Here is a 10,727-nt window from a genome sequence, read left to right as displayed (position 1 = left end):
TAGGTACCGATATCGTAATTTCAATACTGAACTAATCCCAATAGCCGACAATGTTTCATTCTCTCATGCTATAATAGAATGGTAGTGAAATTCCTTTGACAAGTTAAGTTAATAATATATGCTCTTAAATCTTAATAATATTTTATTATGGGGAATATATAATTACAAGATTTACTTTCTAAACTCATGTTGGTGTAAATATAATGGCCAAAAATGTTTCGTTCTTCATGTTATAATGGTATGGAAGTGAAATTCGCTAGTGTTGTCTTTCAGTGAGATTACAGTTCTTATGTTTAATCTTTAATAGTTTTACACCGTTCACGTTAAGTATAGTTGCTAGATTAATATGTAATGATGTTTCACCCTCTCGGATCAATGTTGTGCACACCATTCTTTGACACTAGGTTACTAGAAGATGTTGTTGGTTCAAACTTCAAACCTCGAAGTACTGAAAACACATAGAAGTACAAAAAAAATAAAAAGAACTTTGGCTATATATATGATTTATATAACGGTAGGCGTATTTAAATTTGAAAATAGAAAAGTTCATTTAGTTTTGATACAGTTATTGCATAAGTATTATTGATAAATAATAAAAAAAAAAGTTTTTAAAAGTGGTAGTCATGCCGGTATTCTTGAATCTTGAGTAGATTATCTAATTATTTTAACAGCAAAAAGAACAATCTTATTTACTTTGTAAATTTATCTAATAGTATTTTGTAATTAAGTAAATATGTAAACACGAGTGGATATCATGTTTGCGATTCGTAGCTTTGTCAAGTCACGTATAAATTACTTTGTTATAAAGCATACGGATACAAATCTCTATTTTAAAAGTTTTCAATGTAGAGTTCAAGAGTAAGAGATGAGTTGGGGATGTAGCTCAGATGGTAGAGCGCTCGCTTAGCATGCGAGAGGTACGGGGATCGATACCCCGCATCTCCACCATTTTTTTTGCCTTTAAAACAAAACAAGTAGTTAGTAAGTTAGTTGGGCTGGACTGAGCGAAAGCCCAGCCAGGCCCATTTAGTGTGTTCTCCAGGGTTTTAGAGGATTAAGATTAGCCATCGTTTCTCCGATATTTTTTTTGGTGGTTGATCGGAGATCCGGTGACGGAAAATATGTCAGGAGCAGCTCAGGCGGCTTTCAGCGGCAATCTGAAGGTATCGTATCGGTTTTACTCTGAATATGTTTGTTTTTTTATTATCATTTCAAGTAGATGTACAAGTATAAATGTATAAGGATAATCTATTCACACTCTTTAATCGTTTATATTGTCCACTGTGCTGTGGTGAAGTCTGTATTGTAATCAGATGCTGCTCATTTGACGATTACAAAATAATAATAATAATAACTATCATTTCCCTCACTTCTATTATCTGTGCTTGTTATATCATGACTAAATCTAATATCCGGCATAGTTTTTTTCCAATATGGGACGTTCATGAGAGGTAGGACTGTGCACGGTTGGTTAATTAACCAATCCGTTTGGTTTTGGTTAATTTCAGTTACTAACCAAAACCAAACTTGGGCGTAAATTTTTGCCAATGGAGGTATAGACATGAAGTACATTTAGATGGGGGTATAAAAGCAAGAAATTTATGAAACTATCAATTGGTCGGTTCAGTAAATTTAGGTTAACCGAGGGTACAAAAACAAACGATAACCCGTTTTCTGGTTCATTTCGGTTGGCTTTCAGCGATTTTCGGTTCCGTTCTTGTTAATGCTTTGGTTGTTGCTCATCTCTAAGAGGAATAATTAGCCATGTGGGTGTATCTGAAACCAGTATCCGTTTCATTAACGTAATTTGAGACTTTGAGTTTCCTTGTTTTTGTGGAGAGAATCTTTTCAAGTCATGGTCATGGCACTATAAACGGTAACAGTTTTTTTCACTTTAACAAAATTAAAGAAATTGCACGAGCTTCTTCAGCTTTTCTTTATTTTGTGGGAATTTTTTTATTTGTATCGTCAAGGTTTTTTTAACTTTTTATGAAACTTTATACCTGTTTGGGATCCATATGTAGAAGATATTGTTGGTGGTTGGTGTTTAGATAGACTTCTACAGTTAAGGCATTTAAAAACTTAATTCAACCATAACATATCAAGGCACAGCAGTTACTAATATTAGAAGGTTAATAAGAGCATTCCTATCAACCTATACCCTGTAGCTGGTAAACAATTAGCTATATTACCCAAGTCAAATGCTTTCAAACAAACACCTTAATCATCTAGAAGAATTTTGACTGCAGCCGAAATAGGGAAAAAGATCCATGGGATTATGTTTTTTATTCTGTAATTACAAGTTTGTTCTAGGGCATATGTGCTGAGGGAAAAGACTTTAGCTTTATTTTTTGCAGTTTAAAGGCACAAAAGAAGATGTTCCATTAGCAGATGAATGGTAGAAAATGAACCAGATTTGACTGAAGTAGCTAAAATATCAGTGCATCCTTTAGTTTGTGGTTTTATACGTGTAACTGATTTGGACATTGAGAGTTACTCACGTGCTATGTAGGTAAAAAAAACTTGCAGATAAGATCAAACTTCAAAGTAGCATCTGTTTGGCCTACTTTTTAGAATTTAAAGCAACTTAAAGGCTTTTTAAGTTGCCAGAATCACAAACAAAAGTGTTTTTCCAGTTTGTTTCGTACCTTAATTGCCAGAAACACAAACATTAGTATTTTGTTTTAAAGTAACGAGAATTGGGTCTGTTAGATTTATAGCATTTGACCTGAGAATGACTTGTTGCAGAAAGCCGTTGCGGGTATAAGATGTATCAATTTGGAAGGACTGAGATGGAGAGTTTTTGAAGCCAAAGGCCAGTTATTTTTTGATCTTTTGGTTTATGTAATCTTCAAGTGAGTATATCAGTACTATTTTATTATTATAAGATTCTTTAACTTTTTATGCAGGTTCTGGGAAGATTAGCATCACAAATATCCACAGTGGTTCAAGGAAAAGGATAAGCCTACATATACTCCTAATCGTGATGATGGTGATATGTGCATTGTGCTTAATGCTAAAGATATTTGTGTCACTGGTAGAAAGCTCACTAATAAGTTTTACCGATGGCATACCGGGCAAGTATCTATCTATTTTGTTTTCTTTCCTTATCTTAACATTTAGCTTTTGCCTTCAGTTCTTTGTCTAGAATCCAGTGGCACTAAAAAAGGTCTTGTTCGAGGGTCGACCCTGAAGATCTTACCTGAAAATGAGTACACGACTAATACCACATATTATTTGTTTACAGGTATGTTGGACACCTTAAGGAAAGGAGTTTGAAGGACCAAATGGCCAAGGATCCTACAGAGGTCATTAGGAAAGCTGTTTTACGTATGCTCCCGAGAAATAAACTGCGTGACGTAAGATTATATCAAACTTTTTAACATTTTCTAGTTATGGTTTTAACATTGTATTATTTATATTGTTTTATTGTGTGTTACAGGATAGAGATAGAAAACTGAGGATATTTGCAGGCAATGAGCACCCGTTTGGTGACAAGTTACTTGAGCCGTATGTGATGCCACCTAGGCAAGTTCGTGAATTGCGTCCACGTGCAAGACGGGCCATGATTCGGGCTCAAAAGAAAGCTGGGCAACAAGAAGATGGTAAAGCTACATACAAAGGCAAGAAAAGAGAGGAACAAACAGTGTTGACCACCTGAGTTTATTTACCAGTCAATAGCGAATGTGGAAGTCAAACTTGAACCATGCGAACCATAGTCTGATGTTGGTTTAACTTCTGTCTTTTATTCCTAGGCCTTTTGAATTGTTATAAGTTTTAATGTAGACACCGCGCTTCGAATTCTACAGGCCGTTTCTTCTTGTTTAGATATGGTTGATTGCTTAAATAAACATGAACAATTTGCTGCTAGATGAACTTGTAAACAAGCTCACGTGTCCACATGATATACAACTAATGGACTCATGGTCATTTTGTCATGTACCTTGTTTAAAGATTTATATTTGCTATACCAACGTGAACATGTACTAGTCAAGGACAGATTGGTTAGACATTTCTTTCGCTGCACGTTAAACATGAGCGTGAACGTTTCATCATAAGCCTTACTAGGTTAACTAAGGCTTGCATATGATGAAATGTTCACATTTACAAGCATCATGTTTAATGTGCAGCGAAAGGATGCCTAACCAATTTACCTTGGTTTATAAATAAGGTCCAATTTCAAATATTGGTTTATAATTTGTGAATATGTACTTTTGAAGTAAGGCTTACTTTATAAGTACATTATAACCAATATTGGTTCTTCTCTGAAATTTGACCTTACATACAAACTAATGTAATGAGTAAGCGGAGCTGGTTTGAACGCGGGGAAGGGGTTCCGAAGGCTAACTACAGAGTTTTCTTGAATATAAGTTTACTTGGTTGGCGATCATTAACATCTTTCTACAAATGTCCGCTATTATTGTAAACTACCAATCGTTGTATATCGATACACAGATAAAAGTTTATCTGAAGTGGTTTATAAACTAGCAGTCATGGATTACTTGAGACTGGTTTATTAAAACTTTGAATCCAAACGAGTACATTTGGGCCCATGCCTAGGGGTGTGCGTGATGCTGTTTGGTGTGGTTTTTTACTATAACCGAACCAAAAACCAAATTTTCAGTTTTATGATTTTTTAAAACCATTCGGTTTTGGGGTTTGGTTCTGTTTTGGATGCGGTTTTTTCGGTTTTAATTCGGTTTTTTCGGTCTTGTGCACACCCATACCCGTGCCTGAACTGAAGCTTATTTAATAAACGAGCTTGATCTTGAAGTCGAGGCAAAATTGGAGTTCCTTTAATAAACAAACGTTTAGTAACGGAATAGGTGACGGCGTTACATCATCAGCAAGCAAATAGTAATAATAATTAATAAGTATATTGTTGAGAAGAGAAGGTGAAAATGAGAAACCTACCGAGCGGTGGATAACGATGGTTTCACCGGAGAAGAGTGACTGGATGTTCAACTACGGTTTCATCGATAACCCGTTCCTTGCTCCTCCGCCGGCGGCATCCACCTGGCCCATCTTCAATGCTTCTTCATCTAACCCTAGGTACTTTCTATTCCTTGACCTCATTTCGCTTTTAACCTAATCCATTCATGTGCTAGTGTCAAATTTAGGGTTTTTTGTTACGTCAATTTGGGATTGTAGATCAGATTAGATTAGGGCGCTTGAACAACTTACCTTCATGACTGATTAATTTTTAGCTTTTTGGCCAAATTAGCACCTAATTGGCTAAATCCTCCCTGTGGTCAGATCAAATCGCCGGCCAACCTTTGTTAATTACGTATATAAATGTGTACATGTATATATAAAACTGTAAACTACATATGAAAATGTGTGTGTAACTGAAAGTTACAATTACAAATTCTAATACGATTAATCGCTAGTCTTTACCCCACTAGCGAGTTCTACAACATCGTCAATTACTTTATGCTTAGATATCATTTTGCCTAGTGATAGTGAAACTGATAAGAGTATTAGAGGTTTTATCTTTCAGTTAGTATGTAATCTATTAGTTTACGTTTGTAAGTTAGGCACCAACGCACCGGAACAAAAAGTACAGACAATATTTGCAAAGAATATGTGGTTGCAGAAGGAGATTGCTGATGTAGCAAGTATTTAAGTTGTGATGGCCTTGGATCAGATCAAAGAACGAGGAACACAAGAAAAGCAGAAAAAAACACAGCCTGCTGCGCTGTTGTTCAAACTTGATCGGCCCTTTTGTTTTGTTAAAATCTGAATACTTGAACAAATAATCAATACAATGACCCTTTAAATAAACCAGATAAATAATCCAGTTAAAACTTTGACTAGCAGTTACTAAGCAGCCCCTAAGACACTTAACCCAAATTGGATTAATCCACTTAACCTGATTTAGCCCTTCACAGCCTTGCATGCTATTTCACTTGCATCAGCCCGTTTCACACTCGCTTCTTATTGGAAATCCAGAAGAAGATAAGAAGGCAGCAAGGCTGCTGTTGTTTTTGATGATACAGAGGAAGACAAACCACCAGCCAAGATGCTTGGCACACAAATCTAGGCGGACAGAGCCCCGTGATCTCGATAAAAAATCATCATATATATTTTTTATCTTATTTAGTATGCAGTTTATTATTATATATTAGTGGGTAATTAGCATGCATTTTTTTATATGGGTACTGTAAAATTAGATGTAAGTCACGATGCTTAAATTCGAGAAATACAAATCACTTCCCCAGTTTAATTCTCTTGGTGTAAATTAGAGAAATACAAATCACTTATGGTTCTCTGGAAACCTAAAAGAGTAGATTTGTATGTGAAATGTTTTGATTATAGGGGTGACTAAAATTGCTTATCTGAAAAGCTTTTACATAAACTTGTAATTTTTAATCCACCAATAATAACAGGTTCAAAAGGATCCCTGATGGGAATGAGATATGATGGAAAAGTAATGTATGCGTATTCATAAGGGTGTTAATGGAAATTAATAGAAAGGGGCTAAAGCGTAATATAATGGTAGTATAAATAATAGATGATAAGGCTGGTTAGGGTCAGACGTGAATTTGTTAGATATGTTGGGCTCCTACGGGATGTACAGAGAGAGGGCGTAGCCCTGGTTTATCTTTTGTAATCGTTCCTATCATTTATCAATATTAAGTTTTCTGATTGTTCTTCGTTTATTCTTCTTGTATTTGATTAACAACACATTAGACCTTATCCAATTCCTATCAATGGTCCGACCTGCCCTAGACCTGCCGTTTTATTCTGTTCAAACCATGGAAACCCTGGCTCAGAATTCTCGATTGGATGCTCACGAAAAGCAGATTCAACAATTACAATATGATGTTTCTGAGGTTAAAACTACACTAAAAGCATTGGAGGTTGATCGTTGTGAATCCAGAGAATTTCGAAAAGAGGTGTTGAATTGGATGACACAGCAAGAGCAGAAGACTGGTTCGGGAGGCAATTTCGGTGAGGTACCTCCCTTTTCTTGTCCCCAATCTGTTTCCGACAGGGATTCCGATCCCAAATCCGCTTCCGATGGGGATTTTCCTGGTGGTCTTCCGTCTATAATAGCTCAACTGGAGGTGCTCGTTTCCAGATCTGAAGAGCGCTTGCGTGGCGATGGACGTTTGATGTCGACTTTTCACACTGATTTACGTTCTTCAGGTTATGATTCTAAACTGCCGACTCCAGTTACTTCAGTTGCTTCCGTCAGCTCCCCACCAGATCAATTGAAGGCTATAATTTCCAGATCGGGCTCCAATATGACTGTTAATTCATTACCGGAGGGAAAGACCAGATCTAAGGATGTCGTTCTGATCCTAGTGCCTCCAACTGTGTTTCCCTATGTTGATTTCGGGTTGCAATGGAATTCAAATTTATTTGAGGCAACCCAATCTGTTGGTTTAATTCTGTTTCAGCAACCTCCACCGATGGCAACAGTGGTGGATGTGTTCAAAATCAGCGATCGACGCCTGAGTTGGAAAGGAAGTACTGTACCCTACTTCTTGAATCCGGATGCCACATATCACAAACCCCATATAACATATATGCTGGACTCATTCTTTCAGTCTGTGTATCACCTCCTATACTATTTGTTCCCTCTGTGAGTGTGTACCAGCTAATAACCCATGGTTCTGTTACGATTATGGCACTCTGTAATTTGATTTTGGGCTTACATCTAACTGTTACAGCCTCCATAGTGCATTATTCTAGATTCTCTATGATTATAAATAGCTTCATTTCACCTTTTGGAGTAGCGTTTCACGGAATAGCACACAGTTTGGTTATTTCAATCGTCATTGCCACCCTTTACTGTTATACCCTGATTTTGTTTAAGGTTCGAGTTGTTACGGGTCTGGTTATACGAATTTGTTCACTTTTCCCATGGTTGAATTGCTTGTTCTTGTATATTACATTTCTTGTGACTCAACATCATGGCCACGTTCCTCCTAAGTTGTTTGTTTTGGATCGTGAGCCGAAACCACCTGATCCTTTCATGCTTCAAACTTCATATCCTATCCAAACTCTTTGGCTATTTTCCCTTCTTGAAGTGAACTTGGGAACGAAGGAGACCACCACTTGGATTTGGAGTCTGTTACCGATTCCAGTCTTGAGGACAAGACTGTTTTGAAGGGGGGAGTAGTGATGGGAATGAGATATGATGGAAAAGTAATGTGTGCGTATTCTTAAGGGTGTTAATGGAAATTAATAGAAAGGGGCTAAAGCGTAATATAATGGTAGTATAAATAATAGATGATAAGGCTGGTTAGGGTCAGACGTGAATTTGTTAGATATGTTGGGCTCCTACGGGATGTACGGAGAGAGGGCGTAGCCCTGGTTTATCTTTTGTAATCGTTCCTATCATTTATCAATATTAAGTTTTCTGATTGTTCTTCGTTTATTCTTCTTGTATTTGATTAACAACACATTAGACCTTATCCAATTCCTATCAATCTCAAACTACTTACTAAAAAACTTACCTCACCCTAAAATAAGTAGATATGCATAGACCGTTTTTTTCACCCAACACTTGCAGGGGCTTTTCTGCCTTTAATATATGTAATAAACTGTTTAAATAAGCCATCCCAAATACTCCTTAGGTGTGTATTTGTATTCTTTTGCAAGTGAAAGCTGAATTCCATCAACATGGGTCCCTATGAGGCTATGCCTTTGTTTCCGAGAATCATTTGAGTCAATATTAACATTCAAGGTTTACTATGCATTCTTTCTTCTTCACAGTTTTAGTTATTGTTATATGTTCATATCTATGTTCGTTCCATCGTTCATTTGTATGTTAACTCACCACTTCACCTTGCTTGCTTAATCTTGCTTTTAGTGTGGAATGTGATGGCTCGCTTGCAAGTTCAGATGGCCATAAGGAAGCTGGTTCAAAAAAGCGGTAATTATTGCTCTCATCTTTACAAGATTTTTAACCTAAGTAAACTTTTTTTATAGTCTTTTGTAACTACAGTTTGAGTTTCTTTTTAATGAAACAACTACATTATTTATTCCTTTATATATGGATTCTTTTGTGATGTTTACACTCCTTGTAGTTGTGGACGTTTTTTCATGGGACAATGCTAGTAGCAAAAGAAACAAATAAATTGAATTTATTGTCTAAAATGCTTCAATACTTGATTCACATTTTAGAAATCTATATTTTCATTTGTTGTGAAAAAGTGACCACCTTATGTACAACAGGGGAAGAGCTGAACCATCCAATGGTACAAGTTCCAAAGCATGTCGAGAGAAATTGAGGAGGGATAAACTAAACGACAAGTATGCCACATTCTTTACTTTATACTTTATGCATTTTTGTTAATCTTGGTGGTAACAATATGACATAACAATTAGGTTTGTTGAATTGGCTACAATTCTTGAACCCGAGGGACCCACTAAAACAGATAAGGCTGCTATTTTGGTTGATGCTGTGCGAATGGTGACTCGATTAAAAAATGAAGCACAAAAGCTAAAGGACTCGAATTCAGATCTCCAGGAGAAAATTAAAGAGCTCAAGGTAATCCCATCTTCCCACATGTACTTATTTTATTTTCAACTATGCTAATTCACTTAAACAACTTTTGTAGTCTGAGAAAAACGAGCTCCGGGATGAGAAGCAGAGGCTAAAGGCTGAGAAAGAGAAACTTGAACAAGTTAACACAATGAACACTCAACCTAGTTTCATGGGCCCGCCACCTGTAATGCCTGCTGCATATCCTGCAGGCCAAGCAATGGGACATAAGTTGGTTCCTATCATAAGTTACCCTGGAATGGCCATGTGGCCATTCATGCCGCCTGCTGCTGTTGACACCTCACAGGATCACGAGCTTCACCCTCCGGTTGCTTAATTTGGCATCAGTATAAACGTTAATGGCCCGTTTGTTGTTTGTTTGTTTGATGACTGCTAGGTATCACTATGTAATTTATGGTTCAAAATATGGTATAATCATACTTTCTAAGTTATTATACTTGTGAGATCTTTGGCAAGTATCGTTTATGTGTTGTCTTAAGGTTTCTGTTGGTGGGAATGTTGTTTTCATTGGTTCAGTTAAAAGAATAAATCTTGATGATAGTGATTTAATGACTGAAACGAAAAAAATCTGTACTCACTTCCAACTGTTCTTTGATATTCCTTTGGTTTTTAACATTTTAATTTTAAACTAGCAAAATGTATACTTGTTACACATGGTTTTGAAAGCTGGATCAGTTTCTTCATTGGTTTTGTGTGCAACATTTGGATCTCTAGAGGTTGAACAGATTGATTATCGAGTGTGTGTTAAATGAAGTTCCGTGTTTTCCAGGTTAACTGAATTGTGTTGTTATTCGAACTTTTGAAACATGATCAAAACAGATTTAGAAAAACCAATTAGAACTTGAACTATTCGAATTTAAGTTATATCTAGTTTGAACAATTAGGAAAGATGTCATTCTTTTCATCTTCAAAATCTCAACAGAGAATTCTTTGAACATTTAAAAAACAGATCTATAGAACCAATAAAAAATAATGATTAAAAATCCAAATTGCAACACTAAATGTAATTAGTTACTGATCGAATTCAAAATAGAGTAGAAAAGTCTAAACTGTAAGCTAATTTTATATATGAAAATATTCTTTCCAACTAAACAGTAAGCAAATAAATTAGATACATAGACCCATGTAAGATTTGGTTCCATTCGAACTTCAAGCTTTTTTTTAAGTTCGATTGAAAAGGCGAGCACTTGATGCTCTGCCGTCGCAG

At 36.2% G+C, this 10,727-nt stretch overlaps 2 protein-coding genes and 1 non-coding gene across 3 annotated transcripts; all 3 read left to right on the top strand.

Annotated features, from left to right (window-relative positions):
• Positions 1 to 872: 872 nt before the first annotated feature.
• TRNAA-AGC (transfer RNA alanine (anticodon AGC)) lies at positions 873 to 945 on the top strand. Its single transcript has one exon. It is a non-coding gene; the product is annotated as a tRNA-Ala (tRNA).
• Positions 946 to 2,900: 1,955 nt separating this feature from the next.
• LOC143545199 (uncharacterized) lies at positions 2,901 to 3,904 on the top strand. The gene is made up of 2 exons (XM_077037124.1): positions 2,901 to 3,359; positions 3,443 to 3,904. Exons 1-2 carry the CDS (start codon positions 3,288 to 3,290, stop codon positions 3,659 to 3,661), a joined length of 291 nt encoding a protein of 96 aa, XP_076893239.1. The 5' UTR covers positions 2,901 to 3,287; the 3' UTR covers positions 3,662 to 3,904.
• A 1,023-nt stretch (positions 3,905 to 4,927) lies between these two features.
• On the top strand, positions 4,928 to 9,891 carry LOC143545198 (transcription factor ILR3-like). Its single transcript, XM_077037123.1, has 5 exons — positions 4,928 to 5,052; positions 8,825 to 8,887; positions 9,190 to 9,267; positions 9,343 to 9,505; positions 9,576 to 9,891. The coding sequence occupies exons 1-5, from the start codon at positions 4,931 to 4,933 to the stop codon at positions 9,834 to 9,836; spliced, it is 687 nt and encodes a 228-aa protein (XP_076893238.1). The 5' UTR covers positions 4,928 to 4,930; the 3' UTR covers positions 9,837 to 9,891.
• Positions 9,892 to 10,727: the final 836 nt, after the last annotated feature.

The sequence above is a fragment of the Bidens hawaiensis genome, unplaced genomic scaffold (assembly GCF_021521415.1).
Source record: "Bidens hawaiensis isolate Kalapana, Puna unplaced genomic scaffold, B.hawaiensis_p1.1 tig00013870_1, whole genome shotgun sequence".
Taxonomy (NCBI): Eukaryota; Viridiplantae; Streptophyta; class Magnoliopsida; order Asterales; family Asteraceae; genus Bidens; species Bidens hawaiensis.
Note: the sequence above shows the minus strand (reverse complement) of the source record. Positions and strands in the feature narration are given on the sequence as shown.